Source organism: Natrix helvetica (genome assembly GCF_964273705.1).
Source record: "Natrix helvetica genome assembly, chromosome: 16".
Classification (NCBI taxonomy): domain Eukaryota; kingdom Metazoa; phylum Chordata; class Lepidosauria; order Squamata; family Natricidae; genus Natrix; species Natrix helvetica.
The window spans coordinates 5,712,293-5,739,857 of NC_138563.1; the positions used below are offsets into that span (position 1 = coordinate 5,712,293).

Here is a 27,565-nt window from a genome sequence, read left to right on the forward strand (position 1 = left end):
ACTACTACTACTACTACTACTACTACTACTACTACTTCTTCTTCTTCTTCTTCTTCTTCTTCTTCTTCTTCTTCTTCTTCTTCTTCTTCTTCTTCTCCTCCTCCTCCTCCTCCTCCTCCTCCTCCTCCTCCTCCTCCTCCTCCTCCTCCTCCTCCTCCTCCTCCCAAGCAAGGAAGAGGAACCAATTGTTGATATTAAAAGCCCGATTAGTTGCAGACAGATTTTCAAACCAATCTCTGGGTTAATCTTGATTGCCCACCCCTATTTAGAATTTTCTACTTAGCAAATGCCTCCACTTGGATATGCTATAAGAAAGCAAGACGTTTCTTTCATGCGCTATTACTGAGTTTAACAACATTATCCTAATGCATTGGAAATCGTGATGGCTCCTTTGGGGATATCAGAGGAAACTTCCATTCCAACTCCTCCCGTGTCTTTATTTCCCAGGTTTTCTGGTAGCCTGGAATCTTTTTCCGTCTCTTTGATTTCTTTCATATCCAGGAGAACTGCGCCTGGACGACAAATCTCGTCTTTTCCGCCGTTTTCTCTCTTTTCTTTCTCCATGCTCCTAAGACAGGACAATTAAAAGAGGAAGAAGAATTTAAAGGCAGAGGGGCCAGTTTAAGGCATCTGCTTGGCAAAGTAACACAAAATATTGAAAGGTAGTTTGTTTGCAGTGGTTAAGACGCTAGGCTGGAAACCAGGAGATTGTGAGTTCTAGTGCTGCCTTAGACATAAATACTGGCTGGGTGACTTTGGGCCAATCACCAGGAGATGGTGAGCTGTAGTTCTACCTTAAGTATGAAAGCTGCCTGAGTGACTTTGGGCTAATCCCCAGGAGACAGGGAGTTCTAGACCCGCTTTAGGCATGAAAGCCATCTATGTGACTTTAGGCCAATCCCCAGGATGTGGGGAGTTCTAGTCCCACCTTAGGCATGAAAGCCAGCTGGGTAGCTTTGGGCCAACCACCAGGAGATGGTGAGTTCTAGTCCTGTCTTAGGCACGAGACCATCTGGTTGACCCTGCGCCAGTCCCTTGATCTCAGCCCTAGAAAGGAGGCAATGGCAAATCACTTTTTGAAAAATCTTGCCAAGGAAACTGCAGGCTAAAGTTGTCATGGTTGAGAAACACTGAACTAAATCAAGTCCCAAAGTTGATGGATCGTGGCTTATTGATTCAAACATGTGACTTTTGATTTGCCTGACACCGACGGTCTACTAAAACGGTTCTTTCAAGTTTCCCCTCCCCTCCCACCACCTGTTCTGACCGAGGCTCCCCAAGAACATGAAGCAAACTCCTTGTCCCAACAAAAAAGCCCTTTTAGTATTCCCTGTGAATTCTGCTCCTTCAGAAGAACAGGAGAATTCTGCTTCTCCTCCAGCAAAGTCTTTCAAGGGAGGATTTACAGTCACAGATCTTATCTGGTTTGGAGAGCTGCCCGGCTGATCTCTGCAGAACTTGGCCAGGAGTTTCGGAGAGTCACGAACCAATTAAGCGAACTAATGGTCTCCTGCAAACTCCACTCCCCTTTTGCTCCTCTTTTATCCCCTCTGGGAGGGACCATTCATCGTCCACCTGTGGCCTTCCTCCCAAGTCAGCCCCTGTTCTTTAGTTCTTCCCTTCATCTGGCCACTCTGCGCATGCGCACACTGGGAACAGGCTCCAGCTGTTCTTCTGTCCCACTGATGTCTGACTCCGAAGGCAGCTGATAACTGTCAGACGGCCCTGGCCCCCTCTCTGCCTCCGACACAGAGCCCTCCTTAGAGCCTTCCCCAGACTCCAGGACTGGCCCAGGTTCCTCCCCAACCTCCTCACTCTCCGAATCTGCTGCCAGTTCTGCTGGCCGCTGACGGGCCACAACAGCACCTAGAATTTTCTAGGTGCAATTAAACACACAACAAATAAGGACCAGCAAGTCCTATTATTACTGACCTGCTCTCTACATCTTCTATTGTATCTGGTAGCGGCACATTTAAAGTCTCGGGCAGGAAACAGGCGGCCATCCCGGAGACGATTGGCGCCGTGGCATAGATGACAAGAGGAAGGGATGGGAAATACTCGCTGGTCATCCTCACCAGAGGGGCCACAATCCCCCCGATACGCGCCATGGTGTTCCCAAAGCCCATTCCGGTTTGCCTGACATGCAAACAGAGGAGAAGAGTTAAGTTTTACTTAAACTCATCCTTCACCAACTCAGTTCTCTGGGCGTGGTGGAACTGCAACTCCCAATATTCCTTGCACCTTTCCAGGGCACTTGGGAGTTATAGCATACAGTCCTAGATTTACAAAGCATGATAAGAGAGTTGGAAAATTCATTGTTAAGCAGTATGGTCGTTCAAATGAGACATACATGACGTTTGTTGCAGCATCCCTGTGGTCACATGATTTACATTCAGACGCTTGACTCACATTTATGACGGTTGCAGTATCCAGGAGTCATGTGTTCGCCTTTTCCGAATGTCTGGGCAAGCCAAGTCAAGGGGGAAGCCCGATTGACTTAACAACCTCGTTAGTAATTTAACAGCTGCAGTGATTCACTGAACAGAGTGGTGTGGTGGCCTAGAGGTGGCGCTCTCGCCTCTCAATCAGGAGGCTGTGAGTTCGATCCTAGGTAGAGGCAGATATTTTTCTCTCTCTGGGCACACTGAGGATATATGAACAAAACTCCGCACTGGCAACAAGAATGGCATCCGGCCATTAAACATTTTGCTAGCTCCATTCAGTTGCCCCGATTCCACCCCACAAGGGATTATTATGGGGTCGTTAAATGAGTGATTCTCTTAACCAATGTGGCAAGAAAAGTTGTAAAATGGCGCAAAGCTCCCTTAACAAAAAATGTCTCACTTAACGACATAAATATTGGGCATGGTTGGGGTCGTAAATTGAGGACTTCCTGCATTCTGTTATTCTGAGACTTCCCTCTCTTTAATTCCACAGTTATGTTGCAACAAAAGTCAACCGCCTATGTTTTCAGAGGCAAACTGTTTGGCGGCAGCTCCTAACATCATCCCAGAATATCGCTGAGTGGTTACCTGATCACTGTAGGGTAGAGTTCTCCAGTATATAAAAAGACACAGCTGAAAGATGCGCCTAGACATCCTTTTCCGAAGACAGCAAAGATGGTCCTTAGGATCTGCATATCTGGAAAAGATCAGAACATCAACTGGGTGTTGCCCTGACGTGATTTCACTTTCTTGATGAAGGTGCCAAATCAGAAACTGGGAGGAGGTGAGTTCTAGTTCAGCACCCTACTTATATTACTTCGGAAGGTCCTATGGGTTAATCAACATATCTGTTGTGGCCCACCAGCGGAGCTGGCAGCAGAGTCGGAGAGTGAGGAGGTTGGGGAGGAAGATGAGTCAGTCCTGGAGTCTGGGGAAGGCTCTGAGGAGGACTCTGTGTCGGAGGCAGAGAGGGGGCCAGAGCCGTATGCCAGTTATCAGCTGCCTTCAGTCAGACATCAGTGAGGCAGAAGAACAGCTGGAGCCTGTTCCCAGTGTGCGCATGCGCAGAGTTGCCAGATGAAGGGAACAGCTAAAGAACAGGGGTCGACTTGGGAGTAAGGCCACAGGTGGACGATGAATGGCCCCTCCCAGAGGGAATAAAAGAGGAGCGAAAGGGGAGTGGAGTTTGCAGGAGTCCATTAGTTTGCTTCATTGGTTCGTGACTCTCCGAGACTCCTTGCCAAGTTCTGCAGAGATCGGCCTGGCAGCTCTCCAACCCAGATAAGGTCTGTGACTGTAAATCCTCCCTTGAAAGACTTTGCTGGATGTGAATGAGAAAAATTCACAGGAAATTAATAAATGGGGTTTTTGTCGGGACAAGGAGTTTGCTTCAGGGCCCCTCCCAGAGGCAATAAAAGAGGAGCGAAAGGGGAGTGGAGTTTGCAGGAGGCCATTAGTTCGCTTAATTGGTTCGTGACTCTCCGAGACTCCTGGCCAAGTTTTGCAGAGATCGGCCTGGCAGCTCTCCAAGCTAGAGAAGGTCTGTGACTGTAAATCCTCCCTTGAAAGACTTTGCTAGATGTGAAGGAGCAGAATTCACAGAATTAATAAAAGGGTTTTTTGTTGGGACAAGGAGTTCAGGCTCTCGGGAAGCCTCAGTCCGAACAAGAGAGATAAACTGTGAAATTATTTTGCTTATTTTGCAGAAATAAAAGTCCAGTCAGTCCAGTCCTGGAAACTTACCATGGGACACAAAGATATTCCCCGCGATGGACAGCCCAGCTAAGATGAGGCTTAACGCCTGAGCGATGCGACGGCCGGAATAGCAGATCACAAGGAAAGCCACCAACTTTGCCGGAATGTCTACCGCGCCGAAGATCACCTGGATAAGGTAGATGCTGACGCCAAAATTCTGTAGGTCCATCGCCAGACCATAATAGGCAAAGCTGGTGGAGAACCTAGAATGGCCAATGGATTTAAAGAAATTAAAATGTCTATGGTGCTGATTAGTCCTGCCTTAGGGTTGAAAGGCAACTGGGTGACTTTGGGCTGAGCACTAGGAAATGGTGAGTTCTAGTTCTGCCTTGGGCATTTTCACGTGTTTTCGAACTGCTAGGTTAGCAGAAGCTGGGACACGTAACAGGAAGTCACTCCGTTAACGTGGCGCTAGGGATTTGAACTGCCAACGTTTCTGATCGACAAGCTCAGCATCTTAGCCAATGAGGCACCCTTAGTCGTAAGTTGAGGACTACCTATATTCACGAAGCCAAGAATAATTAAAGCTTTGCTTTGCTTCCCCCTCCCCCCCCCCCCCGGGTTTCTCTTTTGAGGCATCTTCCTTCCGCTTGGCTTACCAGACGAAGGAAAGACACACGGTGACTCGGCGGAGGGACGGTGTCCGCACCAAATCAGCCACCGGGAACCTGGTGTTGGCTGAGGAATTATGTGTCTGGAGGCTGGCTTTCAACACCTGGAAAAACAGGCCGAAAAAGAATTGGCTGTTTTGGGCGCCACAAAGCCTCTTTGCCAGAATTTGCAAAGGTTAAATGATCAATGGGCAAATTTTGATCTGCTACCTATTTCCAGGTGCTTGGAACTTTTGGCATGGAGAATAGCGCAGGATGGAATGGATGGATTAATGGATGGATGGATGGATTAATGGATGAGTAGATGGATGAATGGATTAATGGATGGATGGATTAATGGATGGATAGATAGATCGATGGATGGATGGATTAATGGATGAGTAGATGGATTAATGTATGGATGGATTAATGGATGGATAGATAGATTGATGGATGGATTAATGGATGGATAGATGGATGGATGGATAGATGGATAGATGGATGGATGGATAGATGGATGGATGGATGGATTAAAGAATGGATGGATGCATGGATTAATGGATGGATGGATAGATGGATGGATGGAAGGATTAATGGGTGGGTGGGTGGGTAGATGGATGGATTAATGGGTGGATAGATCGATGGGTGGATTAATGGATGGATGGATGGATTAATGGATGGATGGATTAATGGATGGATATATGGATTGATGGATGGATGGATTAATGGATGGGTGGATGGATGGATGGAAGGATTAATGGGTGGAAGGATTAATGGGTGGGTAGGTAGATGGATGGATGGATTAATGGATGGATAGATGGATGGATGGATTAATGGATGGATGGATGGATGGATGGATGGATGGATGGATTGATGGATGGACAGATGGACGGGTGGATGGATTAATGGGTGGGTGGGTGGGTGGATGGATTAATGGGTGGGTGGATGGATGGATGGATTAATTGATGGATGGATTAAAGGATGGATGGATTAATGGATGGATTAATGGATGGATGGTTTAATAGATGGATGGATGGATGCATGCATAGGTAGATGGGTGGATGGAAGGATGAATGGATGGATGAATGGATTAATGGATGGGTGAGTGGGTGGTTGGATGGATGGATTAATGGATGGATGCATTAATAGATGGATGGATTAATAGATGGGTGGATGGATTGGTAGATGGGTGGATGGAAGGATTAATGGATGGATGGATGGATGGATGGATGGATGGATGAAGAGATGGTGTCTAGTAGTGAAGGCATCAGCTAGAAACCAGAGAATTCCAGTCCCATCTTAAGCACGAAAGCCAGCTGGTGACTATGGGCCAGTCCCCCTGTCTCAGCCCAGTTCACCTCACAGGGTTGTTGTTGTGAGGCAAATAGCAGAAGGAAGGAGTATCAGACATGTTCATCATTTTTGAGAATGAGGGGAGGGATGGAGAGAGGGGAAGGGAAGAGAAGAGAAGGGGGAAAGGAGAAAGGAAAGGAAAGAAGGAAAGGAAATCCCTTCATGCTTGCCCAAGAAAACAACCCAGCTACATTGCTTTCTGGATGTTAGACCTCCAGGCTGAGCTTCTCCTGGCAATCCTTTTTCCCGTTCGTCCAAGCGACCTTCTGCAGCTCTTTCAGCGCCTCATCGAGTTTGCCTTTCGTGGCATACCAGCGGGCAGACTCTCTGAACCACCTGCACAAGAGAGAAAGGGAAGAGCGGTGGAAACAGAGCAGAAACAGGCCATAGGTTGGAAGCCGGCAAATTTTGGTGAAGAGAAACATCTCCCAGCAAATGCTGGATCGCCACCTCCTAATTTTCATTCTATGAATCTCTTTTTCCCCACCCTCTCTCATTCTGCCCTGCTTTCCCCTCTTTCAGCCTAGGCTTCTGAGTCATCGCCGTCGTCATAAGTCGAGGACTACCTGTATTGGCGACATAGATTGCCGCCAAGTTGTATAGCCAATTCTTTTTTAAAAACGTTTTAGTCATAAGCATTTTTGAATACAGTGTATTGTCGGGATGTACCATTTACAAAAAAGGAAGACCAGCGAAAAAACAACATAAAAACCAGTGGTGAAATTCAATTTTTCTACCACCTCTTCTTAAAAACATCCAGTGTTGGAGCATTCTCAACTTCTGGAGGCAATTTCTGTTCCACTGATTAATTGTTCTCACTGTCAGGAAATTTCTCCTCTGTTCTAAGTTGCTTCTCTCCTTAATTAGTTTCCACCCATTGCTTCTTGTTCTACCCTCAGGTGCCTTGGAGAATAGTTTGACTCCCTCTTCTTTGTGGCAACCCCTGAGATATTGGAACACTGCTATCATGTCTCCCCCAGTCCTTCTTTTCTCTAAACATTAGACATACCCAGTTCCTGCAACCGTTCATCGTATATTTTAGCCTCCAGTCCACTCATCCTCTTTGTTGCTCTTATCTGCACTCTTTCTAGAGTCTCAACATCTTTTTTACATCTTGGGGACCAAAACTGAATGCGGTACTCTTGCCGTACAGCATCTTCAGTTGCAAAGGTTGCAAACCACCTACCAGCCATAGAGGAAAAAGGCAAAATAGGGGATGGACACGGCCAACTGAAGCCAACGCCAGTCCCGGATGGCGTACGCCACTCCTGCGAGGATGAACTGCCCAAGGCTGTAGCTGTACCCAGTCACCATGCTGACCGTGGCTCGGGAATGCATCGGTGTCCACTCCACAGCTAGAAAATAGATGAACACAGTTGGAAGGGACCTTAGAGGTCGTCTAGTCCAATCCCCTCGCCCAAGCAGGAGACCCTACACCATTTCTGACAGAGGGCAGTCCGGTCTCTTCTTGAAAGCATCCAGGGATGAAGCTCCCACAACTTCCAAAGGCAACTTCTGTTCCATGGGTTGATTGCTCTCACTGCCAGGAAATTCCTCCTTATTTCCAGGTTGAATCTCTCCTTGTTCAGGTTCCATCCATTCTTCCTTGTCTGGCCTTCGGGGGCTTTAGAGAATAGCTTGACCCTCTTCCTCCTCTCTGTGGCAGCCCCTCAAATATTGGAAGATGCTCTCCTGTCTCCCCTGGTCCTTCTCTTCCCTAGACTAGCCTGGCCCAGTTCCTGCAATCCATCATATGTTTTAGCCTCCAGTCCCCTAATCCTCTTTGTTGCTCTCCTCTGCACTCTTTCTAGAGTCTCAACATCCTTTTTATAGTGTAGTGACCAAAACGGGATGCAATATTCCAAGGGTGACCTTATCAAAGCTTTATAGAGTGGTATTAGTACCTCCCTTGATCTTGATTGTATCCCTCTGTTAATGCAATTTGGGATTGCATTGGTTTTTTTGGCTGCCACTGCACACGGCTGGCTCCTATTTAGCTGGTTGTCTAAGACTCCAAGATCCCTCTCACAGTCGCAGCTATTAAGCCTGGTTTCAACTCCCAGAATCCCCCAGAATCCCCCAGCCAGCATGCTTTCAGATGGATGGACTTCAACTCCCAGAATCCCCCAGCCAGCATGCTTTCAGATGGATGGACTTCAACTCCCAGAATCCCCCAGCCAGCATGCTTTCAGATGGATGGACTTCAACTCCCAGAATCCCCCAGCCAGCCATTTTGCAGGAGGCATCGTATTTGGAGTTGCCAGAGGGAGAGAACTTACACAACGACACACAATTGAGGCCAACCCCGGAAACAGCCATGCCGGTTAGGAAGCGCAAGACACAATAAACGCTGAAGCTGGGAACGAACGCTGTGCAGGATCCAGAAACGGCCAACTGGAAACACGACCAAAGAAGTAAAGCCTTCCGCCCGAATCTACAAGAAGGAAAAATAAATATATATATATATATCAACCTGGTGTGTTTGTGGCACTGTGAAAATATCATGCAGCCTCTGTGTGTGTGTGTGTGTCCCCGTCCTGAAGAAGAATAGAGGGGAGATGGATAGAGGAAAGCACAGATAGTCCTCACCTTATGACCATTAATTTAGTGACCATTCAAAGCCCCAATGGCGTTGAAGAAAAGCGATATAGGACAGGTCCTCGTACTTATGACTGAATGGTGGCATGATCAAAATTTGGATGCTTGGCAACTGGTATGTATTTAGGACAGCTGCAGTGTCCCGGGGTCAACACGATCCCCTTTCGCAACTTTCGGGCAAGCAAAATCAATGGGGAAGCCAGATTCGCTTAACGACAGTATGACTGAGTTTCCCTTAACCACTGTGGCGAGAAAGGTCATAAAATGGGGCAAAAATTCACTTAAAAGCTGCCTTCCTTAGCTGTGGAAATTGTGGTCATAAATCAAGGACTATCTGTAGGGAGTTAGCACCCTTCAAGACTCAGGGTTCTTTCAATCCTAATTTTTATTAACCCAAAGCTAAAAAAAAAAAACGAAGACGGACTAGGATAAACATATAAAGGAAAAGTGCAAGGAAAGATGGAATGTATATTCATCTGTTTTGGGGACAAAACGATAAGGGGGTTATACAATATATGTGTGTTTGTGTACACACACACACACAAACACACATCTATCTATCTATCTATCTATCTATCTATCCCTCTCTTATCTATCTATCTGTCTGTCTGTCTCTGTCTGTCTATATCTATCCCTCTATCTCATCTATCTACCTACCTACCTACCTACCTACCTACCTACCTACCTACCTACCTACCTACCTACCTATCTATCTATCTATCTATCCCTCTCTTATCTATCTATCTACCTACCTACCTATCTATCTCTCTTATCTATTTATCTATCTATCTATCTATCTATCTATCTATCTATCTATCTATCTATCTACCTACCTACCTACCTACCTATCTATCTATCTATCTAACTATCTATCCTTCTCTTATCTATCTATCTATCTGTCTGTCTGTCTCTGTCTGTTTGTCTATATCTATCCCTCTATCTCATCTATCTATCTATCTATCTATCTATCTATCTATCTATCTATCTATCTATCTATCTATCTACCTACCTACCTACCTACCTACCTACCTACCTACCTACCTACCTACCTACCTACCTACCTACCTATCTATCTATCTATCTATCTATCTATCGGATAGAGAAAAAGATCTAGAATAAATATCTATATAAAGAGTATAACCCCTTCATCATTTTGTCCCCAAAACAGCTTTGCTTAACAAAGTTACTTTCAACAAAACATCACTGTGGCATTAGACTGTGAATCAATGTTTGATGGATCCGTTGTCACAACCACCAAGCTTCCAATAATGGTCAAAAGAAGCTGGTTTCTTTTCAAAGGAAAGAATAATAATCTACTTCTTACTTGTCAGAGAGGCCCCCAAAGATGATGGCACCCACCAGCACACCGGCCATGTAGATAGACTGCGCCAACTGCTGGAGGCTCCGGAAATCGCACACCAAGTCCCACTGCAGGAGGACAGGAATAGAAATATCATAATCCACAACCCGGATGGACGTTGACCCTTCAAGCTAAGAGAGAAGGGCTAAAAGGACCTGTGAAGTTCAGAAGAACATCATACCCAAGATATGAGAACGGTGAAGACAGAATAACAGGCTTGGAGGGGACCTTGGAGGTCATCTGGTCCAACCACCTGTTCAAGAAGGACACTAACACATAGTGTTTCCCTCGCACATATGTGCTAGTTGTTCCCGACTCTAGGGGGCGCTGCTCATCTCCATTTCAAAGCCGAAGAGCCAGCGCTGTCCGAAGACGTCTCCGTGGTCATGTGGCCGGCATGACTCAACTCCAAAGGCGCACGGAGCGCTGTTCCCTTCCCACCAAAGGTGAACAGTTGCAGGAATTGGGCCTGGCTAGTCTAGTGAAGAGAAGGACTTGGGGAGACATGAGAGCAGGACTTCCAATATTTGAGGGGCTGCCACAGAGAGGAGGAGGGGGTCAAGCTGCACCTGAAATCCAGACAAGGAACAATGGATGGAAACTGATCCAGGAGAGATTCAACCTGGAAATAAGGAGAAATTTCCTGACAGGGAGAACAATCCACCCATGGAACAGAAGTTGCCTTCAAAAGTTGTGGGAGCTTCATCCCTGGAAGCTTTCAAGAAGAGACTGAATCACCATCTGTCAGAAACTGTGTAGGGTCTCCTGCTTGGGCAATGGTTGCATTAGACAATCTACAAGGTCTTTTCCAACTCTGTTAATATGTCTAACAAGGAGCCTAGCAATCTTCCACCAGGTCAATAAACGAGCATCCTTCTTACCTCGGTTACAATGGTGGATGTGAAGACTGTCCCTTCGTAGGTCCACCCATCCAGACATGGCTCCTGCTTGGCCTCCGTCGGCTCCCGTCCCGTTGAGTTCAACTCCAACAGCTGCCATTGGGGGGTGACAAAACGCCAACACTTCTCCGGCCTCCAGGCCCCATCCTGGGGGACGAACGCCCTCAGCAGCGCCCGGCAATCTGCGTTTCCCGTGGCATTCCCGTCGGCGCACCCCTTGCTTGACGCCACCCGGCAGTGATGTCCGGGAATCCCAGCTGTGAAATTCTGCAAGAGGTTGTGAGCTGCCATCAGGAGCATCGGAAAACACAGCAGGGCTACGTTGAAGACTTGGAAGCGTCCCATGCCACCCGCTTGGTCCAGAAGTTCGGCAAACGGCATGGCGGGCTTGGGTGGCACGACGTAGACGCGACAAAAACACGGCCCTGACGACGGAGAGACTCCGCTGGCAGCAAACTTGTCTCACCGATGGGGAAATGGCCGTCTTGGCTACTTTGCGGGACCTGAACGAAGACGGAGCGAAGGGAGGATGTGGCGGAGGAGACCCAGTGGGTTACGCAATGCCAGCCGGACTCTGCTCCGGCGTTGAAATGCAAACCGGTGGCGGGAGAAAACTCCTCCTGGGCAAATAGATTCAGCGGCTGCCCACTGTGCGTTGTACTTTTGTCACCCCAGGGTGTGTTTTGATTCCACTCCGATTCTTTTCCTGCACCTCTTAGGAGCAAACGGGGCAGCTGAGGTGCAGGCTTCGTGCGTCGTCGAAGTTTGGCCCAGGGTTCGCTCACTTTGCGGCTTCAGATTCTTTTCGCCTTCGGGATCAGCTGCTGACGAATTAAGTTAGCTGAGCTGCTTTTCTTTGTGTTGGGAGGGATGGAAAGAAGGAAGGAGAAGCAGGATTTATTTTCTCGGGAACGTAGGTAAGATAGCAACGGCGGGGGTCAGTCCAGGCCAAGTCGAGAGAAATAAGAATTTTTTCCTTCTTTTTCTAAGTCATTGGCGTTCAGGGCTCAGAGCCAGCTGCCCAACAAGGCAAGCACAGGTATTTCTCTCCTTAGGCCCCAACATTTCCATCGTTTAGCAAATCCGATGAGTTTTGTCCCATTTTTGCCACCGTTGTTAAGCGAAACACTGCTTCTTAAGTGAATGATGCCATCATTAAGTAATCTGACTTACACACACACACACACACACACATACACAGAGCCTTTGCTTGTGGGAAACCATTTGGGAAGGTTGCCACAGGGTGATCCCGTGACCCCTGGAACTGCTTCCATCGTAAATATGGATCAGTATGCCAAATATCCGAATTTGGATTAGGGGAGAAACGGTTCTAAGTCACTTTTTTCAGTTCTGTTGTGACTTCAAACAGTCACCAAACAAATGGTCGTAAGTCATTCGGGCAGAGGGCAAAGAGAAAGGTAAAGGTTCCCCTCGCACATGCATGCTAGCTGTTCCCAACTCTAGGGGGCGGTGCTCACCTCCGTTTCAAAGCCGAAGAGCCAGCGCTGTCCGAAGACGTCTCCGTGGTCATGTGGCCAGCATGACTCAACGGCAAAGGCACACGGAGCACTGTTCCTTTCCCACCAAAGGTGCTTCCTATTTTTCCACTTGCATTTTTTACCTGTTTTCAAACTAATAGGTTGCAAGAAGTTGGGACAAGGAACGGGAGCTCACTCCATTACGCGTCGCTGGGGATTCGAACCGCCGACCTATCAACCTTTCTGATCGACAAGCTTAGCGTTTTAGCGTACTGAGCCACCACATCCCTAAGTTGAAAATGATGGGGCTCTTATATCAAGCTACGATATCTGTTCTGGAAGTTCTAAAACTAGAGCTCCCAGCACCCTCACCTACCAAGAAACTCTTCATTTAGTACCTTTCCATCAATTTAGCCTGGAGGGGGAGCCGATGACTGGAAAGATTTCTTTGTGGCTGCGTTCACATGACAAACTCATAATCTGAATTTAAAGGCAGTTGAGAAGTTTGTGGGTTGTGGTAGAAAATCTAACTGTTGGCTTCTTCTGGGAATCAAGCCTTCCCATGAAGCTAGAACACGGCTTATGGGTTGGGCTGAATGTGTTAGGAGAACTCAGTTAATGTAACTGGGTTTGCTAGTGATGTGATCTGGCTTTTTTGAATGGTAGGATTCCTCTGTTTGGGGGTCTTAGAAAAGCAGCAGCTGGTTGGACAGCTGAAGATTCAGAACCAATTCTCCAAACTTAAATCTTTGAGAAAAACAATTGGATTTGGCTAGGAATCAGGAGATAGTGAGTTCTAGTCCCGCCTTAGGCATGAAAGCCAGCTGGGTGACTTTGGGCCAATCTCTCAGCCCATGCATGTTGCGGGAAAATAGCAGGAGGAAGGAGTTTTATGTATGTTTGCCTCCTTGAGTTATTTATAAAAATGTTAAAAAGTGGGATATGAATGAATGAATAGTATAGTATGGCCTAACCTTTATTGTCATTGTACATCATGTATACAACGAAATTGGTTGAATGAATGAATGAATGAATGAATGAAGTTTGATGTAGACTCCTTTGGGGCAGGTCTTGTTTTAAGCCCAATCAATTTGAATTTAAGACTATAACAGCCAGTTCAGCCATTCATTTCTATGCAAAAATATCACCCCCTGAATCAAAACAATGATTGCAACTGAGCCCACAATTAGAATAGCGTAGAATAGAATAGAATAACAGAGTTGGAAGGGACCTTGGAGGTCTTCTAGTCCAACCCCCTGCTTAGGCAGGAAACCCTACACCACAAATGGTTATCCAACATCTTCTTAAAGACTTCCACTGTTGGGGCATTCACAACTTCTGGAGACAAGTTGTTCCACTGATTAATTGTTCTAACTGTCAGGAAATTTCTCCTCTGTTCTAAGTTGCTTCTCTCCTTGATTTGTTTCCACCCGTTGCTTCTTGTTCTAAACTCAGGTGCTTTGGAGAAGAGCTTGACTCCCTCTTCTTTGTGGCAACCCCTGAGATATTGGAAGACTGCTATCATGTCTCCCCTAGTCCTTCTTTTCCTTAAACTAGACATATCCAGTTCCTGCAACCGTTCTTCGTATGTTTTATCCTCCAGTCCCCTAATCCTCTTTGTTGCTCTTCTCTGCACTCTTTCCAGAGTCTCCACATTGTTTTTACATCGTGGTGACCAAAACTGAATGCCGTATTCCAAGTGTGGCCTTACGAAGGCCTTATAAAGTGGTATTAACACTTCACGTGATCTTGATTCTATCCCTCTGTTTATGCAGCCTAGAACTGCATTGGCTTTTTTGGCAGCTGCTGCCCACCGCTGGCTCCTCTTTAAATGGAAGGGGAAGGGGAACCAGGCTGATCTCCTCCTTCCCCCCCCTCCCAATTGAAATGGTTTTGCAAGGTCTTGGCAAGCTTGGTTTAACAGTGATTAGAATCAACGTTTCCCAAAGTATAATTCGCTGTTATATAATTCTCTTTTGTTTGTGCAGCGTGAGCCAAGCTCAGCCTGTGGCCGGCCCAGTTAAAAAGAAAAATCTTTAAAAAAAAACAATCTCCCTTGTAATTTGGAATTGTTAAATAGGCAGTTTCTGGAATCGCCACTAACAAAACAGCAAAGGCAGAATCACACATCCAGAAGAGACATTGGGAGGTCTTCTAGTCTAATCCCCTGCTCAAGGCAGGAATCTTTGCCCCATTCCAGACAAAAGGATATCCAGCATCTTCTTTAAAACTTCCAGTTTTAAGTGGTATTAATACTTCACGTGATCTTGATTCTCTCCCTCTGTTGATGCAGCCTAGAACTGTGTTGGCTTTTTTGGCAGCTGCTGCACACGGCTGGCTCATATTTAAATGATTGTCCACTAGGACTCCAAGATCCCTCTCACAGTTATTTGCATTAAACTATTAAGCTTGTTGGTTGGGTCTCTCTTTAATCATCTTCCACCCAGTACTTCTTCTCCTGCCCTCACATGCTGTGAAGAACAGATCAAACCCTTCTTCTCTGTGGCAGCCCTTCAAATATTGGAAGACTGCTATCATATCTAGTCCTTCTTTTCATCAAACTAGACATACCCGGTTCCTGCAACCGTTCTTCCCATGTTTTAGCCTCCAGTCCTCCTAATCTTCTTTATTGCTCTTCTCTGCACTCTTTCCAGAGTCTCCACATCTTTTCTACATCATGGCGGCCAAAACAAATTGAACAAACAATATCTGGGACCATTTCAAATGAACAGGAGAGACTCACGTTTTTTTTAGCAAAGAACAAGCTCTGGAATCTCGTACATGTTGAGAGAGTAAATTTATTAAGGCATCCTGTGCCTGAAATATCAGCCAATGTTCACAATTACAGACACACAGAGAGAAATTTGTAAACGTGGTGCCCAGTGACAGAATATGTGCAAAAGAAAAAAAGTACAGAATACTGTTTCCTACATATGCAAAATTCAAAAGCAGAATATAAGTGCAAACAATAAGATAAAATATAGACTGTGGTTGTTGTATATATGGAAAATTCAAAAGTAGGCATCCCAAACGCAGTGCCCCTTATTGGCAGGCTCCCTAACTGTGTTTAGCTGATTTTTAAATAATGTTTATTATACTTTTAAAGGGAAGGATAAAAACTATTACAAACGGGATACAAAGGAAGGAGGAAAAATAGAAAAGAAAATAGAAAAGCAAAATAAACGTAGTCTATGTTTATGCGTAGTAAAATGTATGTTACCCAGTTGCCACACCATTTACGCATTGATATGTATAAAGTATAAAAAGTAAAAATTTGATTGGAAAAGCAAAAGAGAGAAGAAAAAACTCAAAAAGTTGAAACCACAAAAAAAGGGGAGAGAAAAATAGAAGAGAAACTTAAAAAGCTATAAATATTATTCGCAGCAGTTCCAATATTCTTCGTAGCAATTATAAATACACTTATAAATTGACCTCCCTAAAGGTACGTCCTGATTTTCTTCTTTCTATAATCTATCCTGTCTAATCTCCAGAAATCACACATTCTTTTATTTTATTCTATTTTCACACATACGAAAAAGAACCAAACCCCTCCCTAAGGGGTTTCCAGTCATCAACCTCACATCGCTGATCAAACCCCTTGTCTTGCTTCAGGCCTCCAAACCCAGGTCGATCGGATTCACACAAACCCTGGAACCGAGGTCGGTGAAAAAAAAACCCCGACCCATCTCCTCCATTGCTCGAAGCACTCCCCTCGGCTAGCCGAACAAACCTTGTTGGTCCGCTTTGATCTGGGGGAATCATCATCAACCCAATCCTGGTTAGTCCGTTTACGATTCGCTGGGATTGTGTGAATCCGTCACCGAGCGTAATTCCGTGAACCCAGCCGTTTTGTAATGCTGGCTGGGAGAACACGGAGGGGGTGGTGGTGGAAGTGACTCTCGTTATAATAGAAGCGACGTAAACACAACCAGCAAAATTTGCTCGCCTGGGACAACTAGGTTTACACTAGGACACATGTGAAACTGATCCTTCCTATGCCACAAACCGAGTTATATCATGGGTGAAGTCCTATCGTTGCGTGTCCGCCCGATTTCTGCATCCGCAGTCACAGAATTTTCAAATTTTCATTGTTGTTTTTTTTACATGTGTATAACAGGTATCGCTTTACAGGCATATAAAACCCCCAGATATAATTCAAGTCTCGTTTAAATGGAGAAGAAAAAAATGATTTAAAAAAATAACCGCAGAAGGATATTCCCTTATAATCAGCAGAGGTTGGCCTTAGTTTTCTCCTCCGGCGTGCAAATATCGTGTTTCTAGGCCATAATTGGACTTTCTACAAGGCCATTCACAAGTTTCACGTCCAACCCATCTCCTCATTTCTTCTGATCTCAAGCAGGTTCTCGTTGGCAACCTGCTTGAGATGTCCCAGAAAAAGAGGACCTAGTGATAGGGAATAGGATGCTAAGATGATGGGGGGGGGGGCGAGGAGGGTCTGATTTTCTGCCCCTTAGCGTCCGTCTTCGATGTGCTCAGATTTATCCCGAGGTCAGGAGAACCTTTAGTTGCAGTTCGTCTTCTTCGTTGGGTTTTGATCTTGAGAAGAAAAGGTTGGAGAAAACTTTAGAATAGAATAGAATAGAATAGAATAGAATAGAATAGAATAGAATAGAATAGCAGAGTTGGAAGGGACCTTGGAGGTCTTCTAGTCCAGCCCCTTGCTCAGACAGTAACCCTTCACCACTTCAGACAAATGGATATCCAACATCTTCTTTAAAACGTCCAGAGTTGGAGCATTCACAACTTCTGGAGGCAACTTCTGTTCCACTGATTAATTGTCCTCACTATCAGAAAATTTCTCCTTAGTTCTAAGTTGCTTCTCTCCTTGATTAGTTTCCACCCATTGCCTCTTGTTTTACCCTCAGGTGCCTTGGAGAATAGTTTGACTCCCTCTTCTTTGGGGCAACCCCTGAGATATTGGAAGACTGCTATCCTGTCTCCCCTGGTCCTTCTTTTCATTAAACTAGACATACCCAGTTCCTGCAACCGTTCTTCCTATGTTTTATCCTCCAGTCCCCTAATCCTCTTTGTTGCTTTTCTCTGCACTCTATCTAAAGACCCAACATCTTTTTTACATCGTGGTGACCAAAACAATGCAGTATAATTATAAATATATAATAATGAATTATATAAATAATTCATAGAAGGAGAAACCATCAAAGATGACAGGAGCTAACACAATATTCCTCAGCGTAGATGACCTGCAAGGTCCCTTCCAACTCTATTAATCTATGTTATCTTCCTATGGTCCACTTGAAGATGTGTAGACTTCAACTCCCAGAATTCCCCAACCCATTTCTTCCCACGTCCCCCCAGGAGCTTCACCGCGCTTGGAGAAACGTGTTCGGTACCCACCGTCTTTCGACTTGTTCGATCGTCTCGGGCAACGGCACATTCCGGGTCTCCGGGAGAAAGCAGGTGACAATGCCCGACAGGATGGGGGCCGCACCGTAGATGATGAGGGGCAGCGATGGGAAAAATTCCCCGCTCATCCTCACCAAGGGGGCTGCCATGCTCCCGACCCGAGCCATGGTGCCTCCCAGGCCCATTCCCGATTGCCTGGTAGGGGAGAAAGGATGCATTAACCTTTGTTGCCCCTTTGAATCAGGACTGACTTGGCTTCTCCAGCACCTTCAGAGCAGATCAGGTGCAGCCAAAAGAGTGGCCCATCAAAGCATCCATCTTGCTTTTGGTCCTTGAAGGTCTTCTAGTCCGGGGGTCCCCAACCTTTCGGACCTCAGGGACCACTAAATTCATAATTTTAAATCCCTAATATAATCTGCCTAATGACCAGATGGGTGGGCGTGGCTAGGTGGTCATGTGACTGGGTGGGCATGGCCAACTCAAATGTTACTCACGTTGAGGGGCGCCTAGTTGTCTTCTATTTGCCCCTCCCCTCCCAGCCACTCCTCACCTGCCCGCCCGGTCTCCTTAGGGCCCCAACAGGAAGCCGTTGCTGGAGCTAAGCAGCCACCAGGAGAAAGAGTTGGCAAAAGAGCTTAGTTCAAATTGAATCTGACCGAGAAGGAGGCTCAGCAGAAGCACCTCACTGAGGACTAGGAGCATAGGCTTTCCAAGCAGAGGGAAGACCTGCGGGAGTGCAAGGCCAGGTACCGGCGCCTGGAGGCTCAGAGGGCTGAGATGGTCAGCCAGTTCCAAGCCATGATGCAGTCCCACTGGAACGAGCCCCTCCGGCTCTTTGCCACCAGCGGCCCTTCCCTCCAGCCTTCGCCCAAAGCCCCCCACCAGGAGGCTGAAGCACACCCCAAGTGGGAATTTCTGCCCCCTTCCGACCCTCACAAAAAGACCCCGAAGGGGGAGACCCCCTGCAGCAACATAAGCATCCATTGCACGTATCCGTCCCAGGGGCCGTAGTTTGAGGACCCCTGATTTAGTGCAATATAAAAAAGGCAAATAATTTTTCTGCAGACCACCAATATTTTCTCGTGGACCACCAGTTGGTGACCGCTGTTCTAAGCCAACTCCCTGCTCAAGCAGGAGACCCTATACCATTCTGGACAAATGGCTGTCTAGTCTCTTCTTAAAAACCTCCAGGGATTCAGCACCCATGACCTCTGGTGGCCAGCCGTTCCACTGATGAATTGTCCTCACTGTGAGGAAATTCCTCCTTACTTCTAGGTTGCTTCTCTCCTTGATTAGTTTTCCATCCCTTGTTTCTTGTCCTGCCTTCAGGTGCTTTGGAGAACAGGTTGATGCCCCTGGCTGCCTTTACTCACCTGATGATGGTTGGGAAAAGTTCTCCAGAAAAGATGTAGGCACAATTGAACGAAGCAGCCAAAGAGCCCTTGCCAACCACGGCAAATACCATCCTCAGAGTGCTCAGATCTAAGGAGACAAGAAACTCACAATCAGGGACAACATTTCTACTTTGGTTTCAGTATCTGTTGCACTGGGCGTAATTCAGCAGGTGACAAATTATTTTTTAAAAAATTCCACTTACTTTTGCCCCTAAATGGGTACCTCCAAAATGGAAGGAAATGGCGAACATCTTCATTTTCATAGCCTCTAGCTTGGAAAATTAGAATAGAATAGAGGTGGAAGGGACCTTGGAGGTCTTCTAGTCCAGCCCCCTGCTCAGGCAGGACAACCTGTACTATTTCAGATAAGTGACTGTCCATGTCACTTCTTCCGAAGACGTCTCCGTGGTCATGTGGCCGGCATGACTCAACACTGAAGGCGCATGGAACACTGTTCCCTTCCCACCAAAGGTGGTTCCTAGTTTTCTACTCGCATTTTTTACCTGCTTTCGAACTGCTAGGTTGGCAGAAGCTGGGAGAAGTCACAGGAGCTCACCCCATTAGGGATTCAAGTCGCTGAACTGGCAACCTTTCTGATCGACAAGCTCAGCGCCTTAGCCCCTGAGCCACCACGTCCCTTTCCTAAAGTGATAGTAATACTTCACATGATCTTGATGCTATGCCTTTGTTTGTCAAATTCTTTTCAACAGTCTGAATTAAATAAGGCCATTGTTCCTGCCCTTGGCTGGTATTTGAATTATTATTGGCATTAGAACATAGAAATTTGGGTTGGAAGGGACCTTGGAGGTCTTCTAGTCCATCCCACTGCTCAAGCAGGAGACTCTATACCATTTCAGACAAATCTCTTCTTAAAAACCTCCAGGGATGAAGCACCCACGATTTCCAGTGGCAAGCAGTTCCGCTGATTAGTTGTCCTCAACGTTAGGAATTTTCTCCTTTAAAACTGGTTGGAATTAATAGTCCTCGACTTACGACCACAACCGAGCCCAGGACTTACGTTGCTAAGTGAGAAATTTGTCCAGCCAGTTTTGTCCCGTGCAATGACGTCTCTTGCCACGTTTGTTAGGGGAATCACCGCAGTTGTTAAAATTAGCTCAACACGGTTGGGAAAGTCGACCTGTCTACTCCTGGTGGTATCCTTACCTTGCGGCACGAAGATGTTGGCCAAGATGCACACGCCAGCCATGATCAGCGAGAGCGACTGGGAGAACCGCCGTCCCACGTACATGATGGTCATAACTGAGATAAACTTGGAAGGGATGTCGACGATCCCAAACACCAGCTGGGCCAGGTAGATGTTGAAATTGAAATTCTGCAGATCCATGGCTAGCCCATAATAAGCGAAGCTGGTGGCAAACCTAGAACGGGAGGAGAAAATTGGAAAGCTTGAACCCTGTCCCAAAAGCCATTATTTTTTTGGGGGGGAAATCTGAATCCCATTGTCCTTAGAGATCATAGAATAACCATTGGATGGAAAATAAACCACAATTCTGGAAAAAGCAGGGCGCAGGGAAGAAACGCCTCTTACCAAAAAAAGCTGACGCCGAAAGAAATTTTACGCATGCCCGGCGTTCGCACCAAATCAGCCATACTGTGTCTGGATTTGGTGGAAGAACCCTCTGCCTGCATGCTGCTTTTCAAAACCTGCGGAGGAGGAGGAGAAGAGAAGGGGTCAGTGCGAGATTTTGTCGTGTGTCCCCCCCCCCCCCCAGATGAGAAAGAAGACTGGGAAAAATTGGGAGGATTCTTGGAACGAGAACTGGCCAATTGTTCGCCTAAAGGACGTCATGCCTGCAAGCCATTTTTTTTTCTTTTTGGACTTCAGGCCCGCCACACTTTCTACTGTGCGAAAAATGGGAGGCAGGAGGATTATACAGAGTTGGGTGAAATGTAGCCATAATAGCATTCTTCTTAGAAAGTCAAGGTCATCTTTGTCTCTACACCTGGCCGGATCTGGATGGGGGGGAATCTGTCTTTGTGGCAGTGGGAGATTGGACCATGGGATGAACTTTGTGGGTGTGGGGGGCAGGACCTTGAACTTTTCAACTGGGTGGGGAAAACTGTGGAGGCTTTCAGATTCGGGTTTTCCCAGATGTGCCGACATGGCTCTTTTAATACATTGGAATTTTGCCTTGGATTCTTATTTTATTTTGGATGCAATTTGGAACCTTGATATTGGACTGCTATCCTATGATAATGTCTGTTCTTTGCTCCTCCGGAGTGCAAGATTGCTGAGAGAATTCTGCTCACAGAATCATATAATAATGAGGTTGGAAGGGAGCCTGGAGGTCTCCGAATCCAGCCTCAGGCCCAATGTAGGAGTCCTTATACCCGGATGGCTTTGTACCACCCTGAACAGATTTACAGCTAGCTCTCGATTTACAATCAGTGCCTACTCAAAGTTACGATTGCCCTTAAAAAGCAACTCAGGGTCATTTTTCGCACTTACAACCATTGCAATATCTCCATGCTCATGTGATTAAAATTCAGCCCCTTTACAACTGACTCGTATTTACGATAATCGCAGCCTCCCGGGGACAGGCTCCAGCTGTTCCTCTGCCTCACTGATCTCCGACTCCGAAGGCAGCTGAGAACTGGCATACGGCTCTGTCCCCCTCTCTGCCTCCGACACAAAGCCCTCATCCGAGCCTTCCCCAGACTCCAGGACTAGCCCAGGTTCCTCCCCAACCCTCCTCACTGTATGAATCTGCCACCAGCTCCACTGGCTGCTGGCGGACCACAACAATGCAGAATATCCCAGTTTTTATTGCATTTTGCAAAAAAAAAAAAAAAAGGTGGTGGGATTTCTGGTGGAATAATGGGGCCTCATACCTCCACGCTGAGTTTATTCCCTTCTTGCTTCTTCCCATTAAGCCAGGCCGCCTTCTTCAACCCTTTCACCGCCTTCTCCTGGTTCCCTGAAATGGCCAGCCAGCGGGCGGATTCGACGAAAAACCTGCAACCAAGAAGGGGATTTTGCAGCTTTCTGACAGCCCTAGTGGTTAGAGCTGGGCCTCGGGAAAAGAGGGTGGGGATTTAAGGGTGAACAGAGGAATGCGATGGAAGGCAGAGAATTGGGAATTGGAGAATTGCAAGAGACAAGCAACTAGACCTTGTTAAAAGGTCGTTGAAGATACGGCCGTGAGTTCTAATCCTGCTTTAGACCTTGGAGGTCATTTAGTCCAATCCCCCCCTGCGCAAGCAGGAAATTCTGGAAAACAGATTAACAGAATTGGAAAGGACCTTGGAGGTCATCTAGTCCAATCCCCCCCTGCCCAAGCAGGAGATTCTGGAAAACAGATTAACAGAATTGGAAAGGACCTTGGAGGTCATCTAGTCCAACCCCTCCCTGCGCAAGCAAGAGATTCTGGAAAACAGATTAACAGAGTTGGAAGGGACCTTGGAGGTCATTTAGTCCAATCCACCCCGCCCAAGCAAGAGATTCTGGAAAACAGATTAACAGAGTTGGAAGGGACCTTGGAGGTCATCTAGTCCAACCCCCCTCCTGCCCAAGCAGGAGACCCTACACCATTTCTGACAGATGGCAGTCCGGTCTCTTCTTGAAAACTTCCAGAGGAACCTACCAGGAGTAGAGGAAGAAGACGAAGTAAGGGAGGGAGACGGCCAGCTGCAGCCAGCGCCAATCACGGATGAGATACGCCACACCAGCCAGGATGAACTGCCCAGTCGTGTAGCTGTAACCATTGATCGTGCCAACGATAGCCCGGTATTTGCTTGGTATCCACTCCATGCCTATAAAAAAAAAGACACAACATATAAATACTGCAGGCAATCCTCAACTTATGACAACAAAACCTCTGTTGCTAAGCGAGACAGTCGCTAGGTGAGCTTGGCCTGCATTTTACGAACTTCTTTTTGTAAGTCGTATGTTGAGGACTACCTGTCATCCTTATCTACCTACCTATCTAAAAACGGATCTGTGTATGTGTGTGTGTACACCAGCATAACTCTGGAATGCCTGGAGCAATTTCAACCAAACTTAGTACACAGATGACTTACTCTCTGGGAACAAATAATGTGGCGGTAAGACACCCCTAACACCCCTCGGTAGTGGTGGTGGTGTTCTGTTAAGATACAGACTGTTGTGCCTTAAAATGGATTCTACTGTACAGCGCAGTGGAGTTCCTGTGGTAACAGCTTCGCAGTACTCCACAAGGGGGCTCCCTCTGGTAAGGGTGAAAATCCAACCTTAGAAATCACATTTGGTCCGGACATTTTCCCCCTATTAATAAATACCCGGGCAATGCCAGTTTAGTGGCTAGTATTCAACACAGCGTAGTGGAAAAAAGGCAAAACACATTTTGCAAAAGAGAGCAAAGGGCTTTGACCAGTGGGGGAAGAGAGAGAGAGAGAGACGCTGGAGACTCACAGAGAGAAACTGAATTGAGGGAAATGCCGGACATCGCCATGCCGCACAGAAAACGGAGGATGCAATAAATGGTAAAGTTGGGCACAAAGGCCGTGCCAGCTCCGGCCACCCCCATCTGCAGGTAGCACCAAATGATCAGAGATTTCCTGCCAAACCTGTAAGAAACAGACATTATAGCCTCATATGCTTCAATCTGCAATCGGATATTTTCGCTTTTACTGGTAGTCTTTCACTTCACGACAGCTTGTTTAATGACAGCTTGTTTAATGACAGCTTGTCCAAAGCTACAACGGCGCTCCCAAAAGGCCTAGGTCTCTTTGTTCTATCTCCCAAGGTCTTCCCCCCATATCCTCCATAATTCCAGATTCCCCCCTCTTCTTTATAGCTTTAGAAACTAGGTAGGGTCTCTCTTGTGAGCCTCTCACCCTGCCTGTTATACATCTGAGGGTTATGCTGTCTCTTATCTGACAATCTCTTTGCTCCTTCTCCCAAGGTCTTCCCCCCATATCCTCCATAGTTCCAGATTCCCCCCTCTTCTTTATAGCTTTAGAAACTAGGTAGGGTCTCTCTTGTGAACCTCTCACCCTGCCTGTTATACATCTGAGGGTTATGCTGTCCCTTATCTGGCAATCTCTTTGCTCCTTCTCCCAAGGTCTCCCACCCCCCCCATATCCTTGCACACACACACTGAACTCTTTCCGTAGTTCTAGATTCCCCCCTCCCTCTTCTTTACAGCTTTAGAAACTAGGGACAGTCTCTTGTGAGCCTCTCACCCTGCCTGTTATACATCTGAGGGCTATGCGGTCTCTTATTTGACTGTTCCTGAACAAGATCTCTTTGCTCTGTCTCCCAATGTCTCCCCATACATCCTTGCACTACATTCTGAAGTCTTTCCATAGTTTTATCTTCCCCCTCTTTTACAGCCTGAGGAACTAGGGAGGGTCCCTTCTGAGCCTCTTTCACCTCGCATTATGCAGCTGAGGTTCTTATCTGGTGTTCCCTTGGCAATGTCTCTTTGCCCACTTCCAAAGGTCTTCCCCACATACTATTATAGCATCTCCTTTCTAGCCTGAGAAACTAGGGAGAGTTTCTTTTGAGCCTCTCGCTCTGCCTGTTATACATCTGAGGGTTATGCTGTCTCTTATCTGACAAGAGTCTCTTTGCTCCTTCTCCCAAGGTCTTCTCTACATATCCTTCCACAACCTGACACATTCTGAACTCTTTCCATAGATTTAGATTCTCCTCCCCCCCCCCACTTTACAACTTGAGAAACTAGGGAGGGTCCCTTCTAACCCTCTTTCTGCATCCATTATGCAGCTGAGGGCTCAGCTAGTCCCTTATCTGCCCATTCCCTTGGCAGCATCTCTCTGCCTGCCTCCAAAGGCCCACATACCATCACACCCACTCCTAGTCCGAAACACTAACCCCTACACCACGCTGCCCCTCACTGCTCACCTATCCGAGAGATTTCCAATTAGGAACGATCCAATCAACACGCCAGCCATGTAAATGGACTGAGCCATCTGCCTGAGGGACCGAGATTCGCACACTAGATTCCACTGGAAAATAATTTTGGGGAGGGAAGAGAAAACCAAAACCGTTGAGAACTTTTGCCAATCTGACGTCCCGCCTGATCTGAGGCCTCATGAAATGTTGGCTGGAGAATTCTGGGAGTTTGAAGTCTATCCATCTTAAAGCATGTTGGCTGGAGAATTCTGGGAGTTGAATCCCACCCATCTTAAAGCATGCTGGTTGGGGAATTCTGGGAGTTGAATCCCACTCCTCTTAAAGCATGCTGGTTGGGGAATTCTGGGAGTTGAATCCCACCCCTCTTAAAGCATGCTGGTTGGGGAATTCTGGGAGTTGAATCCCACCCCTCTTAAAGCATGCTGGTTGGGGAATTCTGGGAGCTGAATCCCACCCCTCTTAAAGCATGCTGGTTGGGGAATTCTGGGAGCTGAATCCCACCCCTCTTAAAGCATGCTGGTTGGGGAATTCTGGGAGTTGAATCCCACTCCTCTTAAAGCATGCTGGTTGGGGAATTCTGGGAGTTGAATCCCACCCCTCTTAAAACATGCTGGTTGGGGAATTCTGGGAGTTGAATCCCACCCATCTTAAAGCATGTTGGCTGGAGAATTCTGGGAGTTGAATCCCACTCCTCTTAAAGCATGCTGGTTGGGGAATTCTGGGACTTGGGTAAGATTAGGTAATTCTATCACTTCAGCCCTTATTCTTTTGCATGTTGAGTCACTTACTCTATGCTTTTTATGTGCGTGACTGCATTCCCACTCACGCTAAATTACTAAATTTGCAGATGATACAACAGTGGTGGGACTCATCTCTGGGGCGGGGGGGGGATGAGTCTGCCTATGGAGATGAGGTGGGACGGTTGCTTTCGTGGTGTGGAGATAATAGCTTGGTCCTTCACACCAACAAGACTTCACACCAACAAGGGCTTATAGTGGACTATAGAAGGAGTAGATCAGATATCCAGCCCTTGCTTATCAAGGGAGACCGAGTGGATCAAATGGCCAATTTTAAGTTTCTGGGTGTCGTCATAAAAGAAGAGCTGACCTGGGGCGCTGACATCGCAGCCCTGGTCAAAAGGGCCCAGCAGGGATGATACTACCTGAGACTTCTCAGGAAACAACAACTGAATGGAAAACTGCTGGTGACCTTCTACCGCTGCACCATAGAGAGTATTTTAACTTACTGCCCCTGTGTCTGGTTTGCCAATTGCACAGGGGCAGATAGGACAGGGCTCCAGAGGGTCAACGTCATTGCCCAGAGGGTCATAGGTTGCCCTCTCCCCTCTTTGGAAGAGCTTTATAGCCCCCGTGCCTTAAGAAAGTTCAAAACATCCTTAAAGATCCATCTCATTCTGGGCATCCTTTTTTTTGAACTATTACCATATGGCAGCCGGTACAGGAGAATAAAAACCAGGACAAATAGGCTGAAAAACAGCTTCTCTCCCAGGGCAGCAACCATATTGGATTCTACGGTGCAGTATCAGAAGTTTTCAGTTTCAATTATATATTGAATGTGAAGGAGGTGTGCATTTTTATTTTTGATAGTTACAATGAGGACGGCATTTAATTTCATTGCAATGACAATAAAGTAAACTAAACTAAACTAAACTCGAAGTCCACCCATCTTAAAGTTGCCAAGCGCTGCTCTAAGATATTTAACCTTTTCTCATCCCTTTAAAATTAAAAAATAAAAAACCCAGTTTCTTTCTCACCTCACTGACAATCGTGTTGCTGAACAAGCTCCGGTCGTAAGTCCATCCATCCTCACAGGCTTCGGTGTCCAACACAGTCTCGTTGCTCAGCGTCGCATTCGGGTCCAGGAAGCGCCACTGCGGGGCCGCAAAACGCCGGCATTGCTCGGGCCGCCGGGCCGCATCCGTTGGGATGGAGATCCGGAGGAGCTGATCGGATCCCAAATTCCCCATGCTGCCATTGCCTTGACGCGTGGCATTGGATGCAATGCGGATCTGGCAGTGATGCTGCGGGATGCCGGCTGTGAAGTTTTGCAGGAGGTTATGACTGGCCAGCATTAAGAGCGGGATGGCTAGGAAGCTGACCATCATTCTTTGGAAACGGCCCATTCCTCCGACATTGTCCAAAATGTCGGCGAAAGTCATGGCGTCGCAGAAGGACAAGGCGGTGGAGTCGGTTTCTGGGAATTTATAATCTTATAGCTAGTATATCAATGCAGAGCTCCCCAGGGCCGGTCAAAATCAATTCTGCAGCTGTCCTGTTGTTTTCCTAGCAACTTATCCTTTTGGACCGACTCTTTGGGGTGAGGCCCATCCAGCTTTATATAAAACTCCAGCCGGGCTAGTTAAAATGTTACTACGAGGGAAATTTCCTCCCCAGGAGCGTCGATAGCCAAA

General features: G+C 46.8%; 1 protein-coding gene across 1 annotated transcript; it reads right to left on the reverse strand.

The window, feature by feature from the left end:
• Nucleotides 1-357: 357 nt before the first annotated feature.
• LOC309399798 (uncharacterized protein) lies at nt 358-27,313 on the reverse strand (the record flags this gene model as incomplete). Its single annotated transcript, XM_081967910.1, has 20 exons — nt 358-568; nt 1,933-2,136; nt 3,033-3,141; nt 4,188-4,402; nt 4,799-4,914; nt 6,355-6,478; nt 7,329-7,497; nt 8,422-8,576; nt 10,065-10,168; nt 10,982-11,424; nt 16,979-17,034; nt 17,854-18,057; nt 19,236-19,344; nt 20,421-20,635; nt 20,806-20,921; nt 22,110-22,233; nt 22,862-23,030; nt 23,668-23,822; nt 25,123-25,226; nt 26,909-27,313. 20 exons carry the CDS (start codon nt 27,311-27,313, stop codon nt 358-360), a joined length of 3,507 nt encoding a protein of 1,168 aa, XP_081824036.1.
• Nucleotides 27,314-27,565: the final 252 nt, after the last annotated feature.